General features: G+C 47.0%; 1 protein-coding gene across 1 annotated transcript in view; it reads right to left on the bottom strand.

The window, feature by feature from the left end:
- Window positions 1-12,511: 12,511 nt before the first annotated feature.
- plxna3 (plexin A3) overlaps window positions 12,512-24,503 on the bottom strand; it is a 102,093-nt gene continuing 90,101 nt past the window's right edge. The window contains 15 exon segments of the mRNA XM_049017272.1: window positions 12,512-12,649; window positions 13,796-13,946; window positions 14,711-14,923; window positions 15,257-15,426; window positions 15,532-15,722; window positions 16,168-16,264; window positions 16,561-16,664; window positions 17,149-17,308; window positions 19,492-19,638; window positions 20,428-20,494; window positions 20,581-20,837; window positions 21,829-21,971; window positions 22,872-23,106; window positions 23,923-24,066; window positions 24,234-24,473. Coding sequence (XP_048873229.1) covers window positions 12,554-12,649; window positions 13,796-13,946; window positions 14,711-14,923; window positions 15,257-15,426; window positions 15,532-15,722; window positions 16,168-16,264; window positions 16,561-16,664; window positions 17,149-17,308; window positions 19,492-19,638; window positions 20,428-20,494; window positions 20,581-20,837; window positions 21,829-21,971; window positions 22,872-23,106; window positions 23,923-24,066; window positions 24,234-24,473 — 2,415 coding nt within the window. The 3' untranslated portion in view covers window positions 12,512-12,553.

Genomic DNA, 24,503 nt, shown 5'->3' with positions numbered 1-24,503 from the left:
ATTGATCAGAAAAAGAGTCACTTTCGTATGTGCAGGAAGGCTTGGAATTTAATTTGCTTGCACTCTCAACGACTGCAGTCTGAACAAAGCAGGCAGAAGTTAAAGTTAAGAAGGGGTATATGTATTAGGAATGTAGATAACATCTGCCTTGGGGAAGATGGACGTCAGATGATGGCATGACATCAGAGCAGATGTGCTGAGATTTAAAATGGGGAGAGCATCGTTGGTATAGTGGTAGACATGAAACAGTGATGGTGGAGAGGGATCCAGTGTTGAGAGGGAAGGTCCACGTACCATTCTCTGGGGCACTTCTGTCAAGAGGCAGAGACAGCTGAGAGGAATTGCTGAAAGGAGAAAATTTAAACCATGACAGAACTGTGCTGTTGATACCTGTATTGTTCAGAGTCCACTGAAGGGTCTGAAAGCTGACTGCGTCAAAGGTAGCTGACAGGTCGAGTAGGATTAGAATGAATGAGAGACGTGGAGCTATTGAGACAGGGTAAGACGGTTTCTTTGGAGAGACTAGATGGAAAACCATGGTGCCTGCATTACGTTGGTGGTGAACCAGGAAGAGAAATTCTATATATTTCTGGGGCACTTATATTGCTAAGGATATATCACTGCACTAAATTCTGGTAGGAATCTATATGTGTAAAATCATATTATCAATATTCATATAATACTGGGACAAAGGTTTGTGAAGCAGTAGTTCTGTCCTGAAATTGCTTCTCAGCAGGCTGACCAGATAGCATTTTCTGGCAGCCAGAGACTTAATGTTAGATTTCTGGCTGCTCAGTAATCCATAAGGTTGACCGTTGAGTAACATTATCTTCAGCTCGATCCTGTTTATTACATAGGGCAGAGCCAACTTATAAATGTTCAGCTCATGTGACCACGAACTGTAGCTGAGTGTACGACTGAGAAGTTGTGGATGTTATGGGGTGGGACGAAGTCAGCTGACAAAGCCCCTCCAATGACATGAAATTAGTCACGAACAATACAAAACAGTGTTTGCTTTGCCTCACAGGACCCTGACAACGTTGCTGCATTTCTGCAGGCCGGGTGCAATTTGTGTCCCTTGAAATTTCCTGTTAAAGCTGAAATTTTATGCGCCCCCCCGATTTGTTAATCCCAGAAACTCCTAATAAAGTAATTTTCCATCCTCCCCTCCTAATGTCACGCAGATCTGTTTACCATCTCGAGTAGTACTCTAACCAGAAACCTCAGTTTTAGCAGGCACATTCTATAATGTTGCCACATTAGATGAAAACTAATTGTTTAATGGAACTGGGCTGAACGATGTCGATGCATGGCTTTATTAAAAAAATAAAATAAGAACCCAATCACCTTAGTGGATGCACCCTTGCTCATAATTAGGAAATTAATGTAAAATGATGTTAACATGTAATCTATCTACTTTAAGGGAATGAGGCATTTAGTCTCATTGCCATTTGAAGACCCATTGCATGCTTTGCATGTCATGTGTAAGGTTGGGCTTTCTTAATCAGAAAATCAATGGACTGGGGAAAAGAGGAGAGAAAGCTTTAGGGAGATGAGAGAAATGTAATGCAGCAAAATCAATGAAAAGAAAAATATTTGAAACGGTTAGTGCACAGCTGACTAAGGGGGCGAGGTTGTCAAGAGGAGTGATAGGAGCTGAAGTCAGGGCCAGGTAGCATTTCATTTACCAGAGTGGCTTTAAAGCAGGGTCCCATGACTGGGAAATTGCAATTAAATTAGGCTGGCAATGACAGGAAGATGCATAGCGACTTCCCAAGCCTTGACCCGCCTGCACGTCCCTGACAGATCAGGAGGCTCAGAAATGTAGCTGAGGATGAGTGGAGCAGTTACAAAAGACAGCTGACCGTTTTTCAAGCTACGTTCTTGAAACTGTCCTCAGCTTTCTGTCCTACACGCTGACAGCAGCCCAGCCACTAGGCACGGTGCTCAGAGGACACTGTTTAAGGGAAGAGTATGGTTTTAAGGGCTCTCGCCCCACCTCCTGAAGCAGAAAAATAAACAGGACTCTAAATCCTCAAGGGGAGCTTCTGTTTTACCTTTGAGAGAGATTATCTTGCTTCTCCTTCGTTTATGCACGTCTATAAAAGATACAAATGTAATATTTATGGCTGCTTTGGTTGGCAAGTGAATAAATTATGTATAAAAATAAAAAAGAACAATGGCTTAATCTATTTTTTTCCAACCTACTTCTCCACGTGAGGGTTACATCGCGAATAAGGGCACGTTTTACCAATTCTGTAACTACCACGGGAAAAAGTTAAATATCAAAAATAAGCAATTTTTTTGCAATATATTCAATATTGTAATTAAAGAATTGGTAAATGTTTATAATTGATACCCAAATCGTAAGTGATTAAAGAATTCTGTAACTTATACGACTTACTCGCAGTTTGAAGTTCACTTCCTATAGTTAAAAACTTTCACTTTAGAACATAAAATTTGTGCAAAGACAAATGAATCGGAATCCTAAGAGTATAGTGCTTCTTTATTTCACCACTTTAATGTCTTAATCGAAATTAATCAAGTCGCACTGCACTCAGACTGGGAGGCTAAAACTGCTGATACCTTTAGTATTACCTGACAAATTCATCAGAATATGCCACAGAATCAGGTATAATAAAAACGTCCAACCAACCACATGAGTGTCATCAATAACCTTCAAATAAATAAAACGCTTTTCCGACTAAAATGTGATTTTTCCCCCCCGATTCCTTCCTTTCGCTGCTGACAAATGGGAGCCGAATAGCTACTGCTTTAGCTGTAAAGCAGAAGAAATTAGCATTTTTCAGGGTTAGACCGTAATACGAAAATAGGAATAGACCCTGCATGTCTACCAGGGGTTTTTACTTCGGAGCTACCAGGTATCCATCCCCGACGAGACCTCTGTGCCAGACAGTTTCTATTTCTGTCCTTTTGCTGTTATTTTACTGAGAAAAGGGAATGCTACATAAATGCATCCATATCCATGAAGGCGCGACACGTGTGGGACACGTGTCATTTTTGCAGATCTGATTAATGAAGGTGCATGTCGTATGGCTGAATTTGATTCCCCCCACCCTGCCATGGATGTGTGCGCGCGCGCGCGGGTGTGTGTACAGTTATTTCGCAGCAGCAGATTCCGCTCCCCTTGGAATCGAGAGTGCTCTGCTAATGAGAGCCCCCCAGCACGCATTACTTATTTATAGACCCCCACCAGCCCCGGAGGCTGCCTGCCTCTCGCAGCCTGTTTTTCCTCTTTTTTTCTTCTGTAATCCTTCCCTTTTGTCTGGAGGAACCGCTCTTCGTTTTTCTCTTTTTCCCCCCTCTCTCGCCCGGGTTCGTCAGACGGCGCACCTCCGCTGCACATTAATATTCATGGAAGTGTTATTTTTCTCATAAATCCCGTCCTGTTAGAAACAGCACGGAAGCGAGGCACGAGCTGCGGCGCGTGAGCGAGGCACGCGGTGGTCGCTCTGCGGGAGGGGGGGGGGACTCCTCCGGCCGGGGCGCTAAGAGCCGCGCCCTGCTTGATCCCACAACACCGATTAAACTCTTTGTCTTTCATGCCGTTTTCGAAGGTGATTTTTAACTGGGAAGCGGCAGCTGACGGCAGCCCGCCGCAGAAAGCGCACACCTACACACGCCCGAGCGCGCGACCGCACGAACCACGCGGGGGGAGAGCGGTCACGTGTGGGTGACACGAACAATGAGACGCATTTGCACGATAATTCCCCACAGAGCCGCGTCATTGTTTCTCACGGTGACAGTACTGGCAGGTTGAAACCCTACCAATATTTTCTAATTCCAGCTTTCTGTCCTTTGACAGGAGACAGAACTGGGTCATTCCCTTTGAAACAGATCAAAATGTCACCGGTGATATCATGCCACTGATTCCAACAAAATGTTTGTTTAGGCTGTAATTCTCTTGATCTCAAACATGCACCTGTTTTCTGTATACAAGCTGACCTATTTCTTTAGCGCAGTGATTTTTTTTTCTCTCTTCAGAAACACAGCTCAGATCAGAGCATGCTCCCTGCCCATGCTTATGTTACCGGATTATTGCGTTGAATGGCAATGATATGGGTTGGTGTGTTGAGGCTTTGTTATCTCTGGTGCAAACTGTCAAATGGCAATAAAAACAGTTTCAGCTGGTGACACTACATTGTAGAACTTTTTAACAGTTTTTAACCTGTGTGCATCAGACCCGGGGAGGAATAAATTCAAAAATATACATCCATCTTCCAAACATTTATCCAATAGAGGTATGTTAATGGGTGGAAGCTGGAGCACAGAGCCTATATCAGGACGAAAACACCAACGACGGCAGCAGTCTCGTAAAGGATCAATCTCACACAAATTATCTCTAGGTTACGATGCTTGAATTGTGTTACTATACTGTTTTTGGAGTCAACCCAGGTACGAGCCAATATGCCACAGAGTTGTGTGCGTCAGTGTTTTTAATTGATCTGAAACAAAAAAACCTGAAAGAATTGTCATTCTACCGCTTTCCGTGTTATGAGAAAAACGAGAAAATGGCTGTGTAACCAGTCATTTAAAAAAAGTTTTTCATATTTAGTATGTGTAGTAGGGTGTAACGGTGCACAAATTTCATGGTTCGGTACAAAGCTCAGCTGTGGGATCACAGTTCGGTGCAAATCCGGTACAGCAGGGAAAACATAACTTGTTATGTATTGAAATTGCAAACAGAATTAGGAAAAGGCAATGCGTCCGTCAACGTGTCTAAAGATGCTTATTTGCACATTGTAAAAAATAGATGAATTAAAAAAACTGAAAATATAACATCATTAAAATCATAATGAATTAAATCCCATGTTCTCTACCACCAAGTATTATCGGGCATCTGGAGCTAAATTTGCTTAAATGCAACGGAAAGACTAACTTGCAAAGGCTGTTTCTACCTTACTTCAGTTGCACACATACTCAGATGATGTTGTCTCAAATGAGTTAGCATGTTGGACATTTTCTTGGCGATTTATCCTAATTTAGTATAACAGTCTTGGTTTCAACTACTCTCTCCAGTGTCGGTGTAATTTATTGTCAAATCAGAACGTTTCCACAAACTCACAGCCACAATCAGCATAATGTTTCCCATGCTGAATGTCTGCTTCTAGCTTCGGCCCATGTCAAGAAATGTGTTCATTCGTTTCATTGTGCGTACCGAACTGAAGATGATGTACCGAACATGTACCAATAATTCCTCCTGCTACACTCATCACTCTTGTTTGAATTAATGGAATCTTGCCCCCTTTTCACCCTTAATGCCTTGCTGAAGATAGATGTTACGGTGAATAATGTTACCAGTTCCACTATTGTGATTTGTTCGTAACGTCAGGGCCCAGGCACAGGTTTTACAGCATGTCAGAGTTAAGAAGCAGCTGAGTAATTCAGAAGCACCAGTTCGGGGCTTGGAGGGAAACTATGCTCAATGAGCCACCCAAACGTGAAACATAATTGAAGTTATTGCTCTTAATTGATTGTACTTGCTGCGAATTGCATTTGAAGGAGCACCTCTCATGCTCTGCATCCTTATTGTTCCAGGGGACTATTTCACCAAAACCACCAGCGTATGACACCCATATTCTCCATCTTCCATCTCTCCCTTTTTTTTATATGGCCAAAGACTTGCCGAAGATCTCTCTTGAGCAGGAATTTCCCACAGTTCAGCTCAGTAATCTTGGGCGGTGATGGCACCGTCAACATAAACTGCTGCGATGAACTCCAAAGTACCAATGAGACGCGGAGAGAGATCTTTCTGAACTATAAATATGCGGCGCCGTTGAAAATTACACCGAGAGCAATTTGACGAGTGAGGCTCTGAAGTCTGCTTCCTGTAGATGAAAAGATGAAGTTCAGGGTTGGGTGTTACAAGCTCCGCTTCACAGGAAGGGGTGCTCAGTGTAGACTAAACATGGACTTGGATTACACATGGGAGTCAGGGACTAACAAAATCTCTGCCTTAAACTCGGATTCTTCAGTCAGTGCCACTGTCTCTTACATCTTCCAGGCAATCTGCAGGTGCCAGACATGTTCCTAGGAGGTTAGTCTTCACGGGGTGTTTGGGCCGACTCACGGTCTCCTCTGTTCTGTAGGGTGTGATACAGTATCAACAGCACACTAAATATCACAAACGACACCAATTATACTCCACTACTGTGAAAATAACCAACGATTCAAAGACCAAAATCGAATCCTGCATTTAGGATGTCTTTATGGACTCAGAAGCTGAAATGATGGCCTTTGCTTGGCATCTGTACAGATTTACTACAAACTAGAGAAAAGGGGCAGCAGGTTAAGGACAGAGGCTGGAAACCAAAAGACAGGCTGGTTCAAGTTCCAGGAGCAATGCTGCACCCACTCCACAATAATACATATTAAAGGCGCGCTGAACCACACTTTTAACAGCCCGTGGAAACTCATTAAAGACCTTAATTCCACCAATGTCGGGCAGATATGATTCTACCACAGACCCATACAAAGTATTAATTCACTGGTATCGGTAACAGAACCTAAGCATATTCAGGGTTCAGCAGGAGCACACAAAAACTGGTCAGCTCATAAGAATACAGAGAAATCCATTTGAAGATGTGAACAATTTCCTCATGCCCTAGTCCTCAGCAGGGAGTGGGTAAGGGGACTTCAGGAAGGGGCCGGGTGTCAGGACACATCAAAGGCCTGATGGATGAAAGCTAATAGTCATGCAGGGCGGGGGTCAGGGGTTTTGGTTCACATGTTCATGCATCACAAGATGGGGAGGAAGCTTTCAAACAGCACACTAAGGACCTCCAGAACCTGATGTGATGGAAATACAACTACCGGGAGACAAAGAACTCCTTATTGCAGGAGATGCAGCTACGGCGCGCGGCTAACATTTCAGAGCATGTAAATAGTGTTGCTAACATTTCAGGGCACATTTGCCCACTAGATTCCTTGTTCGATTTCTGCGCATATTATCTGTGTAATGGAAAAAAAACTCACGCCAGAGAATGTTTCTTGTAGCAGTGTTACCGATCTTTCACTTTCCTTTCTGGCAGCTGGAACGCTCTGGCCACTGCCGACACTGAGAAGTAAACAAGCGCTATAAAAGGGACCAGGTGAAAATGAAAGTAATATCTGATTAAGGCAACAAGGCATATCCACGCTTTATGGGCAACGTGAAGACAAACGGAGCTTGGGGCTACGATGGGGCTGACAGCAACGGAGAGGCTTTTTGCATCACAAATGGATGAAATTCATCAAAGATTAACCCGGAGACATTTTCAGTGCAGCAAAACAAAAGCGGAGGCAAAAGGCTTGGGTAGCAGGACACTCTGCATACAGGCAGATAGACAGGATGCTTGAACGGGCCTTGGGGGCCTTGCAGTTGGTGGCTGCCCCCTCATTTCTATCTACTTTGGCTGCAGCATTTCCTCAAAGAGAGGAAGCCGTATTTGTGCAAGTCCGGTGTTTATCACGGAAGGCTTGAATATTGATACCGTGGGTGGCTTGTCATTTTTATTCATTCCGTTTGATTCAGGGAGACTGGGGGAATTACCTACCTTAATCTCGGCCCATTTCTGAGATTTGTTTGACTGTTGCACCCAATCATGCCTGATGTTCTGCATCTTTGATCTGCCTCTCTAATTAATAAAAGGAAAAGCTGTGAAACTTCAGAAAATTGTTGTCTACCGCCAGTCTTTTTGATCTAAGATACAAAAAAAATGCTGGAGGTTGTAATGAAATCCACTGGCCTGTTTTTAATTTGGTAAGATGGGATGAAAAGACTGCTTCAACTTCATCATTACTGTCACAGGTTGCTTGGTCCAAACAAAATTAAAAGGTGCCTCTTCTCAACCTTGCATTTCTGAAACGCTTGCATAATTAGCAGATGCTTTTGTCCAATGTGAGAAAAGTTATTGAGGTCAGAGAGAGAGGCTCTTATGGTGAAAGGTCTTCTTCATGGATCCAACAATGATATGGCTACTTTGCCAACCACAGGATTTGAACACACAACCATCAGCACAGAAGCATAGATTGCTAACTTGCTGAGCAATACAACACTACATGCATGTGTATTTGCATTCGTTCACATTTCATTAACGCATACACCACCATTCTATAATCTTCAAGAAATCATCTGTCAAAAGTAGCATCACTGTCATGCATCGACAACACTTGTCTGCATTGAGGGAAATGTTGGTGGTTTTCTGACAGACACTTGTCTTTATTTGAACAAAAGGCTGTACTCAAATAAGCCGGGAAACACGTCCCATTAGACAATGTGAAACAACACTTTTAAGCACATATATAGCATCATCCACTTTTAATTAGCAAAACAAAAACACCATGCTTGTCATTTTAACATTAAGTTATATTCCAATCTTTGAAAACCTCTCAGACTCAAAAAAGTGCAAATATATACAAAACACTTCATTGCAGCCAGCGTTTCAAAGGATTCATTACTACGACGCTTTCAAACAAATAAACGAAAAAGAACAATAATTTAAAAAGAAACATTTAAACAAATAATTATACAAAATATATTTATATATTTATATATAATTAAGGACTAGGCAGAGCAATCACCCATCTCTCAAGTAGTCACTCACAAAGCCTTTCCCCTCTGGACACACCATTAATATATTCCATATATCTTCCAAATTGTAAACAAGTCTGTTACGTCAAAATGGATTCAAACATTTGGGATAAACAAACAAAGCCGACGAATAAATTATAAGAAACTCTGAGACGAATGTTTAACTAGAACACTGACTGAAATGTAGTCTGGACCTAAAACTGACAAATACCTTCTACAGAATCTACTGAGAAACACCACAAGTTTGCACCGAATCTTCCCCCCCCATAACGGTTACCGGTGCCTATTTTATGTCGATGTGTATATCACGTCACGATAACAGATCAGAGCATCTGCAGTGGCTCGGAGTTCTGTATTCCCCCCCCCACCGCCCCAAACCCTGTAGCTGGCCCTTTTCCGAATGACCCCCCCCACGCACGCACACACGCACGGCTGAAGCCCCCACTATACCCCCCACTATGCCACCCCGAAATCTGACAGTCCGTTTCTGCATGCGAGGCTCAGACTGACGGTACCCCCCAAATACAACTCACGGAAAGTTACCACCTGAGGAGCGTTAAAAACATTTCATGCCTCCTCCCCCACGCTTCTTAGATTTATTATTATTTTTCATTTCGGAAAGTGGCTCCATCAAAGCACCGATTAATTCGAAATGCTCCCACAATGCTGACACAGCAGCACTGCGGCCACTCAGACCCCAGCTTTACTTCCTCTCAAGCTAACCCACCACAGAACAAGAACCCAATACAGTGACCCAATTTCCATCCTTGAAAAACAGGATAAACACAAAAATGCTCATTAAAGATCATTCCTACATGATTATCCCTACTGCTTTTTAAATATTGTATGAGCTTGAAAATCTGTATGCAAATGTCTGGTCTCCAAAAACCACGGTAAAGTTACCAGACGCTCAAAAGGTCTGACTAGGGTCTTTCTTACAGCTTCCTTCCAACGGCAATGTGGAAAGACTGCTTTTCCGCTCTGCTGATTTAATTATATCTAATGTGTAATGTGGGAAAAGAGGTCTGCAATCTTTCTGGGAGAGATCTGATATGCAAGTCTAATTAACCTCCATTGATTGAGGTGATTCAGCTCTGCGTTAAATGTGGACAGTTAACCTGTGTATAAAATCTAGTGCTGCAGGACAGTCTTTACTTTTTGCGATTTAATCAGACCGTGAGTACAGTGATAATGGATATACCACTGCTAAGCCTGGGAACCGCTCCTCAAACCCGGGCAAAAACGTTGGTCATTGAGTTCCCAGCTAAGGCAGTCATGAATTTTGTGACCGACTTCCTGACAAATCTCAGCCTCCACAGGCATTTGTTCCTCTTCATGAGGCCCGGGCTAACAATCACACATGAACTAGATTGCATCGCTAATCATGAGAGAAGCTATGCCCGCCTGATAACCACGTGGTTCGCCTGCAAACACCCAGCCAGAAGAAGCCTGCGGCGTTTCCCGTAGAACCGACACAAGGAACACGACCCCGCAATCCATCTGCGTCGACCTGGAACAGATCGTGATGCAGACAATTAAGTCTGATTGCAATCAGATGACTTTGTCGGGTATTAACGACTCACACACGAGACCTGGATCAAGCATAGTATGGTGCTGCGATTTCACAGTGTTCTCAGTTAAACCACAAAGTGAAACAGAAAAAAGAATTCGGCACTCGATTCTTTAAAGTCCTTCTCATGTCCTGCTTAATACCTTGCTGTGGTGGAACGTGCACAGGACAAGAAATGTAGCCTATCGACCAATATGCTTTTTCTACTACAATTTCGCTACAGTTTTTGTTTGTTCCCAGTGACAGGAGTGTGTCTGTTGTCTGACACTTTCATTTCGTTTGCACATTTTGCAATGCACGTTTAAACACTAGGTATATATCGCATCCCATTGACTTGAAGCCCTGCAACCCAAATTTATCGGTTAACCGACGCTGCTCAGCTTTCACAGCTTATAAAAGACAAGATCAAGTATGAGACTCAGCCATCGATACTTCACATTGTTTTAAAGACAATGTGCATCCTATGGTTATACAAATAAATACATAATAAATACAACACAATAAATACTCCATTGTCTGTAAGGCCAGAACTCAGAACCACATCTAAAGAAAAATGTTAAAAGCAGACTAATATCGCCAGGAACATTTCACCTTTAACTCCTTCTGTGTGTTCGATCTCCCAGCAGATCTGATGCAGGGTTACAGAGCCTGTGGACCAGCGTCCGCCCAGACCATGATGACATGGGGACTGCTGCTGCCGTAGGAACAGTCCTTACAGAGAAACAGCATCACAAACTACACCGAAACTCAGGGCCACAAGTATGTACGCCCTGAGTATGGAATTTTTTTTTTAAAACGCATGGTAAACTGGCTTACTTTTTCCAATAGTCTTTTTATATTAACCTCTATAGCCTTGTAAAAAATGTAAAATTGACTTTGATTGGACTGACATTGTACCGAGATGATTAAAATGGTTGACACCAGTACGTATCTCACATTACAAATGAGTCAATTTTATTTATTTTTTAAAAGGTGGCAACACACATAACTAAAAAGCCCCCCTAACCAATCGTCACACAGTGTTTGTGGCTGTAGTTGAAAACGAAACTAACCAGAGCCAAATGCGCAGGTAACGCTGCAGCCCTGCCTGCCTTATTTTGTGCTTGGTGTCGTACCGTCACTCTCTACATGGCCCAACAAAAGCCGCGCATGTGGCTGCAGCAGAGCTTCCCCGGGACGCTGCCCGGCGGAGGATGACGGGCTTGACAGCGCCCCCCAGGGGATCCCCTAGTCACGGCTCACTGCAGAACAAATGCTTATTGCTCTTGGTGCATCGGCTCGATTTGGGATGCGCGGTATCTGTGACGACTGTGCTCTCCACGCCAGCAAATGTGCGCTGCCTGTGGAATGTGATACTGTCTAACCTTTATGTTGTCTTCTTTCCTTCTCTTTTGCTCTGGATACACAGCGGTGCAGGGCACAGGAACGAGGCGCAGTCAGGCGGCCAGTCGGGGGAGACCGGTCCTTTTGGGGAGCACCGAATTCCAAGAGGGACACTACAAAGACGAGCTATTCAGCACCGTGTGCACGTCACCTTATCGGAACAGGCCAGCAGCCACCTTCCTATGCAGAGTCCTTTTTGGCCCCGAATTCAAGTAAAAAAATAAAATAAAAAAGGCGTCTTTTAGGTCTATGGTATCGGAGGAGCAGAGAGGCGACTCTGCCTACACTGAGCCCCAAACTCTCCCTTTAATGCTGTCATCTCAGGCCACTGCTGATCCCAAAGTTTGGCCTTGTCTGTTGATTCGGTTTTTTTTTTTTTTCTTGAGAGGAACCAGACCTTCCCTTTCATTACACAAAGGAATAAGGTGCAAGGTTTCACCTCTAGTCTGACTGGAATCAGGAGAACCATCGTATGAGCAACAGCCATCATTTTGAAGACAGAGCGCCCAGTCCATGTTCTGTTCCGGGATGTCTGCAGAGAATGCATGTATTATTTTATTACTTTACCGAGACCATTATCATTCTCATTATCATCCCAGACCAAAACTATCCTTTTTCCATGGCACTAGCTTGGCAATTCAGCACAGTTTCCAAGGCAACTGCATATATGCCTTTCATGGAATGTACCTCATAAAATACATAGCAGTCCACATCCATACAATTAGGCAGTCTCTTACAACAAAAAACCAGTATAGAGGGGGGTAACAAAAATCTGCAGGTCTCACTGGCATAGCAGATAAAAGTCTAGGGGGTGGAGGGTTTGGCCGCACGGTCTGGTTCAAAAACAGTGGGCTCGACGAGCTGTGCTGTGGTCCTTGGTGTTGATTGTCCAGTGTCCCCCCCCTATCAGCACACACTGGGGATGTCCAAACAGAAGACACCAGTCCCCGCCATCCCCCCCAACCCCCCGCACCCCTCTCCCTCGCACCCAGTTCCGTGCCAGTGACTCAGCTGCTGCCCGACATCAGGTTGATGGCTTGTTCCAGTTTGTGCCTCAGTTTGTGTTTGCGGCAGTATCCGTCGCGGTCTAGTGCTGTCAGAATCTGGAGACAAGAGGAGCCCTGTGTCAGTAGCCACAGCACTTGCAGTTCAGTCTAAGTAATCTGAAGCTAAGCAGGTTTGGGCCTGGCCAGTACTTGGATGGGAGACCAATTAGGAAAGTTGGGTTTCTGCTGGAAGACGTGTGGGTGTGGCCAACTGGTTAGCCAATATTGTGTTCAGTGTGGATCGCAGTGACAGGGACACTGTGCTGTACAAATGCTGCCGTCCTTCAGATGAGACATAAAACTGAGGTCCTGACTCTCTTAAGAGTATCTTTCGAAAGAGTAGGGGAGGTACCCCCATGCACCCTGTGGCCCTATCAGATGGGGCCTCCTAATCATCCCCTGTATCTAACTGGTGAATTCTCTCCTGCCCCTTCACCACCTTAGCTGCTATGTGTTGAGTGTACTGGTACAGAATGACTGCTGTCGCATCATGCAGGTGGGGGCTACACAGTGGTGGAAGAAGTTCTGTAAAGCGCTTTGGGTGTCTTGAAAAGCACTTTATAGATGTAACATTCATTCATTGTGACCTCTAGCTACACTCTGCCACTAAAGCCTCAGGAAGCTGGGTACAATTAAGGTTTACTGGTTTCTCAGCAAACCATGGTAACATTGTTTTCGGCTAATATTACCATTTCCAATATTGTTTATCATCAAAACTCATTACCGTGCTTTGAAAAACTCACGGGAAATACTGTCCAGCATCAAACAAAGTTGGCAACCGTCTAGATGTGGCTGTGAAGGTGCAACGTGGGTTTGTCTCATGTGTTTACATAAGGTATTACCTGTGTTGTTATTTTAATGTTTATGCAAACAATAAGCACATAGTGCCGCTAATTCAACACAAAACTTGGTGAAATGATTTCAGTTTGTGTATCAGTACTTTTTGAACATTTTCAGCACATTTTAATAATACCGCTAATACATCATGATAACTGCAATTTTTGGTCACTATAATCGTGATATTAAATTTTCATACCGTTTCATGTCTAATTAGGAATAAGGAAAAATGACGGCTTTACTCAAAGAATCTGGTTGGCATGCGTAATATATATCTGACTGGCATCCCGGCACGCCTGGCATCCCGGCACGCCTGGCATCCCGGCACGCCACAAAACTGGGCTGCCGTGGGGGGGGGGGACCCACCTCCTCTTTGTACTTGTTGATGTAGAAGTAGAGCTCGCTGAGGGCGCTGAGCGTGTTGAACTCGCTGGCGTGTAAGCGGGACTGCTCCACCAGGTAGGCGTCCATGTCCTGGTCACTGATGCTGGGCATCTTACTGATGTCTCGATAGTACCTGAGATAAACAGGCAACATGAAACCTAAAGTGAGATATCTCACCCAATCTGACCTTTCAAAGAAACCTCAGAATTGCCCACAAGAAATGCACAAAAAACAGAACCACAACCACAGAAAAGAGGAACCTCTCCCATAATGGCATGTGACCATTAACCAAGTAAATTCATTGTACATGGACGGTTTTAAACAAAAATGGTTTTGCATCAGGACAGTGCTTGCACTGCACCGTCTATACTTTTAAAATTCAATTTACAGTTCTTGCACTGCTGTGCCTCGTCTTTGTGCCTCGTTTGCGCTTCCTGTTGGAGAGCATGTACCATACTGTCTGGTTACTGTGTACGTGCTGTACATGAAATGCACTGGTTAGTCAATATGTACATGACAGTATGTAAAATGTTGTTGAGTAAATGTGTAAATGTAGCATCATGGGACTATATTTCGTCCAGGGTGAGTATATGTGAATTAAGCGGCTAACAACACAGATCTCGTGAATTGTGGAGTGTTCTGCATTGTTAGGCAGTAATGAAATCCTTCACTATGAATTAGTAATCCTTCACCAGGACCGATCAAATTTAATGAACCTCAAGTTGGGGTCTTTACTAAATTTTTAAAAAAGGATTTTAGGTCTGTAATGTAACAAGGAAGTGATTTATTATTAATAATTACTTTCTAAATATTTCTAAAAAATGACTTGGGCAATGGAGCTCATTCGGAAAACGCAACCAAAACTACTGGCAATTCAGAAGAGCATTATGTTCCTACCGCTCTACCCAGCTCTTGTAGTTGGGGATGTCCTTGGCGTAGAGCAGCTTGTTGGAGGGCGAGTCCTTGCCCAGCCGGTGCTCAGAGGTGGAGCACGAATCCATGAAGGTCTGAGCGACCACCGACAGGCAGGCGTCCGTGATGCTGTTCTTGTGGATGTCGAATACGAACTGAGGGTTCTTGATGACGTTTACCCAGAAACGCAGAGGCAGGCTGTCAAAGGGAGTTGAGGGAATGTAGGACGGACAGGAAGACGCCGTTAAGAAGTGATGTTGGGTTGCATGTGTGGCGACGGGCGACATTCAGAAGGTCGTGGTGACTGAATACATGTTCAGCAAACAACGTAAAGAAGGAGCTGCAGGTGATACTTCTTGGTTACTGACACTCAGAATCTCAACAGCAAAAACCTTTCCTTGCACCATGCAAGACCAAACTAGCATTGCAAAATGAGTGATGTGATGGTAGGTTTCTACCAGCTACTGGCTTCTTTATATGCAAGCATGAGATGATGAGGTAATGGGAGACTTGGGGGGGGGGGCTTCTCACCAATTGCTCTTCCAGGTGTGTCGCACGTCGGGGTCACTGATCTGTCGCCGGTCGGCCTGCTCGTCCAGGAAGTCGAACATGTACTTGATGGCCAGGGGGAGGGCACTGCCGCGGTGGGCGGTGCTAAACACAGTCTCAAACAGGTCATCCACGAACTTCTGCAGCGTGCCCTGTGGTTACAGTAGGAGATGGGGTCACGGCCCACCGCCATAAGACTGGAGGACTCATCACACCGATGGATGTGGGGAAGGGGGGGTAGGGGGAGTGGCGCTCACCTTGGTGGCCAGGAGGCGGGTCAGGTAGATCTCGGACACCATCTTGCTGCCACGGTCGCCTTCACGTTGGTCTGCATGCTCATGGTTCTTGACAAGGTGCCACAGTTTGGTGCCCGTCTCCTGGTCGGGGGTGATCATTGGGGCTCTGGAACGTAGGCTGTCCGGGCTACTGGATGTCCTCAGGAGACTCTCTGGTAAAGACACATTGACCACCGTCAGCTTCCCACCTGAAGGAACCTGGGAACCGTTTGTGTTTTCGCAGACAACTTGGTGATACTAATTACTCTCTGTGGACATCTTTTACAATGGAACAGTGGGGTGTTTGAAGGAACATCTAACTGCTACTACGCTTACTGCACTACTACTAAGCTGGAGATGCGAGCCGTATCCAACCTCTACCAACGCTGACATGGTCATGCTTACGTTCACGTCCAAAAGCGAGCCTAAACTGAGCTGGTGGTTCCACCGGCACCAGAACCATCAGGTCAAAGCGTACACAGATTGTGCTCCTTGAAAAACACTTGCATGACCCATTGTTCATACACAACAGAGAAGAAGAATGCTAGATCCTCCTCTGTGTTCCTCATGCGACATGAACGTGGGTGAAGCCCGTGCTGAGCGGTGGGGGCCGTTTACCGTATCTGCTGAGGGAGCGTGTGAAGGTGAAGGAATTGGCAATGTTGTAGGCTGAGACTTGCTTCTGAACCAGGGCTACCAGGGACCCCTCGGTCACCTACGAGAAGAGTCAAGTTAATAAGGTCAGGCCCTGGAAGATGGATAGACATCATTTCCTCTGTCCACTAAGATTAAGCAGCAATGAATTGGCTTCTAAATAAACCTTATAACTTATTTAAAACTAATTATCTTAGTTCCATGTACGCATGTTCATTTATCTTATCTCACTTAAGCAGGCTTAAGTGAATAATTACATTAATTGATTAATAAATAATTTTTATGCACCAGACAGATCTCATGGCGCTTTTAGGATGTAGATTCAGGGCCCAGTGTCACTGTCGTGGTGTAACTAACCTGGTAATGGGCCAGAGTGTTGAGTCGCTTCCAGTCGCTTTCGATTTTGGTAGTGATGTCCTCATCCTGGAGAATGATTCGGGTAAGTCGCCCCTGTCTCCACTCTGAAGGGAGAAAAGACTTATTAATGCTAAAATGATCATTCCCATAATTCATTTCTATGTTGCTTGCGGGTATAACCACACCTTTCCGATTGTGATGGAAAGCAACAGTAATGGATTCAAATTAAAGGATGAGCTATAAAATGTATACTTCATATTTGCCTTAAACTGGGGAAAATATTTACCATAAACCTAGCTGTAATATTAATATTAATTAGCAGTTACTTGGAAAACCTTGGTAAGCCATGTAACAGCCTATGAAGGAAGAATGACGAATAGTTTTTTTGAGCTTTGAAACCCAAAAATGCAGAGTTTGCTCCACTTCATGGAATTAATATTGCAACATTTCTAAATATTTCAGAAGAGGGAAAGAAAAGTGCTTACCCAAACGCGTTCTTTTATTCATAACCTACAGGCAGCTGCTATTCTGAGCTTGCCTTGCGCAGTTAATAAAGACAGAGGGCCAGCGCTGCAGAGGCGGGCTTACCCAGGTCCATGTCCTCGGCCTGGGGGCGCTGAGAGTATGGGATGCCTTTATAGACGGCGTCCAGCAGCTTGTCCTTCACCTGAGTCACTGTGTCGCAGTTCAGCACCTTTACTGGGATCTCAGTGCCCGCCTCACCCTCGGGGGGGATGCACATCAGAGTCTGAGGAAGAGGAGTAGGAGGAAGAGGGCACAGTGACAGGCTATGTCAAGGCAAGGGCTGGTGGGGGGAGGTCGGGGGTCCAAAGCAGTGCACGCTGGGCAGGAAGGCGAGGGCCTATCAGCAGAACGCAAGCGTCACCGTAAATCACTGTAAACCTTTCTACTGGCTTCCGGTTCACTGCTCTCTCTGGCTGGGATTGTCCTGTTACTAAGGAAATGGCATGAGATCCGTTCACTCGCGGAGGTTTCGCCTGGGATGCGGTTTGGGGCACTTTGAACTGCTAATGGGCTCGAAAACAAATCCGTTAGCGGACGCCAGCGCCGGACGGTCGGGGAAAAATTACGGCCGTCTCGCTGGGTCGATAAAATGAATCACCAGAGGGGAGATCATTGATTTAATCGATTATCGAGATTTATGCTCCGGAGCAGAGGGGTAAGGCGGAGAGGAGCGCTGGGGGATGGCAGGATGCCGCCTGGCACTCAGCCGCACCGCACGCACGCCTCTGCTGGCGGGTTGAAGCCAGAAACGTCAAAAGCGAAGAAGGCTGGTGCGGGAATCGCAGACAGAACTGAAGGCAAACAGAAGGCGACTCGACTGAATGAACCCATACTGAGAGCTGGTGAACTGAAGCACACAAACGGCGCAATATTCCGAGCACTCCCCCCCCCCCACAAAGGTAGGAAGACTAATTATATTTTAATGACACCCCGAGTAATAACGCAACGTGCTGCAGGGCTCCATTCTAACCCTCAATGTTCCCGTTTTCCATAATATATTTAGGCATCGCGTGTCCCCACAATGCTGACAGCCCATATTTACTGCGCAGAGGGTTGCGCGTGTGCCTGCCGCTAATCGGGTGATTAAACCGGCGTGTGGCTGCCACAGTAAGCCATGCCGCATGCACCCCTGCCACTCACTGATCATTAGTAAAGTCAATTACCTCCCCTCTGCCATGCAAAGAAAAATATTTAACAAGTGAAGCATTTCTGATTAAAAACCAATTACACAGCAAATTAAGAAATTCTCAGGGAACTGCGGACAGGCTATATTTAGGATGACAGAGACCGGTTCTGGGCAGCAGAAATTCAAAGAATCTGCGTCAATCTGCAAATGGGGCTTCAAAGTATCGACTGACCGCTCTTCAACCTCCGGTCCTGCGGAAAACCGGGAGGTGCACCGTGAGCTCGCTGTCTGAATCGCATCCTGTCACGCTTTAATTTCCGGTGAGGTTTATTTACAATTTGCCGCAAACCTAGAGGACGCAACCTTTGATGCCACAGCGTTCATATTAGAGCTGGAAACAGGGAAATTTGTTTCAGGGCACTTCAAACACACACGAGTGAATGAGCGTGAAAACGGAAATACATTAGTAAGCAGAGGCATCAGAGCAGCGAGCTCCGTAGGGCCCCCACCTCTGCTGGCGGTCCCAGGGGGGCTAATGAGACTGATGGGTCCCTCTGGGGGCACCCATCGCTTTAAAGGAAAATCCCAGGACATTTACCGCATCACAGTTGATTTCTTGAAGGGAACAAACCCGGAGCCCCCCCCCCCCCCCCCCCTTAAGTGCACGAAGTGGTGCCGCACGGACTGCTGGCTGGCAGATGACGCCGTGCGCGCCGGCACACACACGTCCCGCAAACCTGCCATCTGCAAAGCCGCTACGTGAAGACTGGACAATGGAGCCAGAGTCCGAATGAACTCTTAATCGGGTAACTGGCGTCTCCAGGCAGAGACGGCGCCGGCCTCGTTAGATGGCAGAAGCGCCTTCGCCTTTCGCGGCCACACAATAGATCGCTTTATTCTGTAATGAATCACCAGGAGCCCTCAGCAGGTCCGCGCGTGTGACTTGAATGCTGGCCAGCCAGCCTCCCCCTCCTTGAAAGTCCACCTCACCGGCTACCCCGCCTTCTCACTGCTCACACAGCATGCTGGGAAGGCACCACCCCCCCCCCCTCACTCAGCCCTGGGCGGCGCCCAGAACCCTCCTAACTTCTGCAAAATATATTGTGTGACCTTGCTTGCCCATAATAAATTAAATTCCTCGGCCCGATTTTCCCATGGCGGATCTGGAACACCTCGGGCGACCGAGACCGAGAGGAGGGGCCGCAGACGGAGAGCGGTGGGGTGGCGGGGGCGGCCGGCCCAGGGGGGCGGAGTGGCTCCAGGGGCCCACGGACACTCACCAGCTGCTTGTAGTCGATCTGTTGGCGGATGAGCTTGTCCTCGCTCAGGGAGTAGCGCGCCTCGCCTGTGATGGCGTCGATGGGACCTTTCTCCATCTGCTGCTTGATGGCACAGTAGAGCATGAAGAGAGGCTCTCCAGCACACTCCTGGCAGGGAGAGGGCAGCATGTGTATGTGTGTGCGCGCACACGCGTGCTGAGGGCGGTCACATGGGCAAATCGCTCTTCATTTCGGCATTTCTGAGGAGCTCAGAAGTCACCAATTACCCACTTAAAAGCTTTTGATGACTAAACGGCGATACTGATAGAACACTATGATTTAGTTCTTAGGCACGATTAACTTGACGTTATTAATTACAGCGTGACATCCTGACTCACAGTCCCTATAAGCAGAGGGGCCCTTAGCCATCAGGCGCTGAACACAAAGTGCGGGGTGACGAGCTCACAGCCTGAATGGACTATTTTTTTAAACCTGGAAGCGAAACACCCTGTGCTTCTTTTCTCCAAACTGACACTTCAGGATAAGAAATGTAGCAGCGGGGTAAAAAGAAAATATGATATAGCAGGTGAACTAGAACAAAAGCAATTAAATAAAGAATTTGACCCTAACGGGTATTTAGTCCTACGATAGCTAATGACATCTGTTTCCATATCTCATGGAAAGGAATCTGAAAATATGACGAAGTTTAAATAAGCCGGGGAAGAGATTTTACAGTAATTGGTCTGACTGGCAGCCAAAGCTCCTTCACGTGTGTACTGATGTAGTGTAAATACATCTGGATGGAATCCAAAATACATGGCAATAGCCATTTAGCCCCGGAGGAGTACACAAAGGAGCCGGCATTCATCAACTTAACACGTACGGACGGAGAGCACAGGGCCCCGAGTGGGGAAGACTTCATAGAGCTCCCACCACTGCGTGACGGGCAACACCCACCTTCAGGAAGCGGTGCAGCAGAAAGGTAAACCAGTTAGTGAGCATCTTCTCAGCCACAGATTCGGTCCTGAGGGAGAGCAGAGGGGGGGATACCAGTCAGCCGTTACCAGGGCGGGGAGGGGGCTGGTTGGGGACACCGGATGGGACCCTCACCTCCTGAGCAGCAGTTTTGGATGGTTCCGGTTCTCTAGGTTCTTCTCGATGAGGTCGGCCAGCAGCTGCTTCAGTACCACGGTGGCGTACTCCATGCGCTCCTGTAGCGCCGCCATCAGGAGGGAGGCCACGTTGCCACGGTCGCGCATGGAGAAGGAACGCTGCACCTCGAGCGTGTGGATGAAGGTCAGGAGAAACATCTTGTTGTGCAGCAGCTGGCTGAAGAGACGCAGGGCCTTCTCCACGTTAGCGGGGGACTAGGGGCAGAGTGGGGGGGGGGGGGGGGGGGGCAGGGTGGACGAGGAGGCGGCGGTCAGAGAGGGAGAGGTCTTTGGGGTCAACGTGGGGGGATTATCAGGTTGGCATTTACAAATGAGAGGGGAAAAAGAAGAGTGGTGAGAGATGGGGAGAAGTGAAACGTGCAGTGTGAGAGGAGGCTCAGCTTCCAGGCTGCTCAGAAGCAGGCCTGCTCAGTAACTAAGAGCAGCTTCCAGGCTGCTCAGAAGGCCTGCTGAATAACTAAGAGCAGCTTCCAGGCTGCTCAGAAGCAGGCCTGCTCAGTAACTAAGAGCAGCTTCCAGGCTGCTCAGAAGCAGGCCTGCTCAGTAACTAAGAGCAGCTTCCAGGCTGCTCAGAAGCAGGCCTGCTCAGTAACTAAGAGCAGCTTCCAGGCTGCTCAGAAGCAGGCCTGCTCAGTAACTAAGAGCAGCTTCCAGGCTGCTCAGAAGCAGGCCTGCTCAGTAACTAAGAGCAGCTTCCAGGCTGCTCAGAAGCAGGCCTGCTCAGTAACTAAGAGCAGCTTCCAGGCTGCTCAGAAGCAGGCCTGCTCAGTAACTAAGAGCAGCTTCCAGGCTGCTCAGAAGCAGGCCTGCTGAATAACCAAGAACAGCTTCCTGCTGCTGCTGTTTTCTAAACATTTCTACTGAGGCAGTTTCTAGGCGCGCGGCTCACTGAGCCCACATGGGGTTTGCGATTTCATTCCACCTCAGGTTTTAATTAAAAGACAGAAAGAAGGAGGAGGAGGGCAGAAAAGAGAGAAGCTTGTTCACATGCTTAGAGGCGTAATACTGCAGGAGAGCTAAGGGAACATTAAACAGAAAAGGGTATAATTTACTCCCTTTACTGGATGGCTTTAAGCGCGGCAGCTGCAGGGGCTTGCGGAGGTAGGTGTGTTTACACGTGTACGTCGCTGTTGGCGACGGACCACCAACGCGGTACCACGTAACCGGCCCGGTGTGGCGGCCTTACGTCCAGCTCCTTCAGGACGGGATGATCCTCGATGCCGGGGAACATGACCCTCATGGCGTAGGCACGATACTCCAGGAAGGGAATCTTCACTCCATCCATGTCGTTGGTGAGCTCCTGGATGTCTGTCTGCAGCTCGGCGAAGGCTGCGCGAGCGAGAGGGACAGCCTCACTGCACGCACACTCATTCTCCATCACTGGCGCGTTACTGAGCCATTTCATTAAGTAAAAGGGGCTGTAAAGAATGGCCCCGTGATCACGCAGGGATGGGACACTTACTCAGCTCAGGCTTCCCACACAGCAAACGCTGACGGGGCAGAATGCAGAGCCCCACAGCGCAGCTGATGCAAGCCTCAGAGGCACCGCAGTGAACTATGTGTGAGCAACACTGAGGAAAACCACCAGCCTTAGCGCGTGTAGCCCAGCTGCTACTGAGCTACCGAGGAAGGTCCCCACCGGACTCTCTCACGCAGGAGCAGTCAAAAGTCTGGACACACCAGCTTTTAATGCATTTGTCTCTATTTTAGCTACGTTATTCACCTTAGGGGTAACGAAGTAATACATGCCAAACAGCGCAATGACCAAGAGAAGCGTTCCGCATCTCTAAATTTACTTAAATTTTGGACTAAAAACTGCCTCTTTTTCGTTCCATGACAGCACTGCAGACCCTTGGCATTCTCTCAACCGGCTTGCAGATGTAGCCACCTGGAAAGCTTCCCCCACAGTCCTGGAGGAGTTTCCATAAATTCTGGGCACAAGTTGGCCACTTTGCTCTTAGTCATTGACCCAACGCATCCCAAACCAGATCTATAGAGTTCAGGGGGATTGCGGGGGCCAGGTCATCTGTCACGGCACTTCCTTTCTCACAGGAAAATATTTACTACACAAGACGGAGATAAGCTTTGGGTAGTTACCATATGGTTCTCATAAGGTGTGTCCAGACTTTTGATTGGTACCGTACATGTGGATGCTGAGCAGTGAACATGGACTCATCCAGTGGGAACCGGGAAGCGACGGCCAGCTAGCGGCCGCAGACGTCCTCGCACCTTCCTTGCACTCTAGCGCCACCCGGGACTCCAGGTTGTCCATCTGCAGCTGCAGTAGCTTGAGGGTCCGGTCGGCGTCGCGCGTCTTGCGCTTGTAGGCGATGAGCACGGCGATGATGGCGATGAGCAGCACTCCGCCGCCGGCGCCGATGCCGATGATGGCTGGCAGGGTCAGCGCGCTGTCCGAGTAGATGTGCAGGGTCCCCAGGGGGTACTCCAGACCGCCCACCAGAATCTGGGGGAGCACACACGTGTGGGGGGGGCATCAAAGGGTGCACGCCGAGTACACAGCTGGCTGCAGAGGAACTGTACTTGGCACCTGGGAGACTGAGACTTGCTGTTGGCCAGTTACCAATTAACTAAGGCTTCCTAAAGGTTTCGCTAACGAGTTTTACCTCAGGAGCATCATTACACCCTAACCCATTTTAATTAATCACCCACTAAAACACGCATTTGTGAAACCAAAAAACCAGCAGTACACATACAGTCAGGTGACAAACTCTCCAGTCAAACTGGCTGCCTGTCTGTCTCCATTAGCATCCCTGAAGATAAAACCACCTCACAAATCACTGACACCTTCCTGCTAACCTCCTGTTTGCCTCTAATCTCCCCTTTGATTTGTAGACACCTCTTCCTTTCTCCTCAGCGGTGTCTATTGATTGGGCTAAATTGGGTTTGAATATTTCAAAGATTTGTGGGCTGCGTCACTGGGCCAAAGAGAAGCTCGGGCATGTCGGCATATCGATACGTAAAGATTTAGTGAATGCCCTTTCACTCAGAGGCTGCCGGAGCAAAAGTTTTATGGTGACTAATTAGTCATCAGAATGATGAAGCTTCCATCCGTCACATGGGGGGGGGGGGGGGGTTGTTGTGCTACTGCCGTCAAACCCACTCAGCTTGAATTTGTATAAAAACAATGTGTAAAATGCCAAGCTGTGTGCAAACAAGGAGACGGAAGAGAATCAATACAGTTCAGTTAGACTCTCCCCATTACTGTTAGCCGGTAGCTCCTGTACTAATGAAAATCCATTGTTTACACCGTCAGACGTACCAGCACTCGCTGCTCCCCTGTGAGTTCCGGCGAATCACAGAGCAGCTGGGATTCTGAGACGGTTAACAGGCACGGGGTTTCTCCAATCAGCACGCTGTAATTCAGTCGGGCGTTCCCCGGAGCAGGAGGTATCAGGTTTTTCCCCTATTTTGAGGAAATACATCAGTTTCAGTCTCATCAGCAAAACAATGATGTCTAACCATTAACATAATACTCATTTATCTTGGCATGAAGAGGTTTTGGACTGAAGAGAGAGCTAAGATGAAATAACTGCACAGGAAGTGCCCTCTCCTTATAGATGGGTGACTTACTTTAAGAATGATAGGTGACCCTGGCTTCACCTCCAGGATCCCAGAGCTGCCCAGAGGATCAAAGGTAGGGTTGGGATAGTAGGTGAAGGGAGTTCCATTCAGGATGAGTAAGGCGGTCACATGGTCCAGAACGAAGCCAAACTCATCTGGGTGCAGGCCAGACTCGGGGACCTGCCGCTTGGTGTAGACGATGCCGGGAGCCAGACACGTCATTGTAGAGTCGTTGGTGACGGTGCACACCTGCAGAGGACAGGAGGTGGTGCTGACATG

This window comes from Brienomyrus brachyistius, chromosome 6 (genome assembly GCF_023856365.1).
Source record: "Brienomyrus brachyistius isolate T26 chromosome 6, BBRACH_0.4, whole genome shotgun sequence".
Lineage (NCBI taxonomy): Eukaryota > Metazoa > Chordata > Actinopteri > Osteoglossiformes > Mormyridae > Brienomyrus > Brienomyrus brachyistius.
This window is presented reverse-complemented; position numbering and strand designations above follow the sequence as displayed.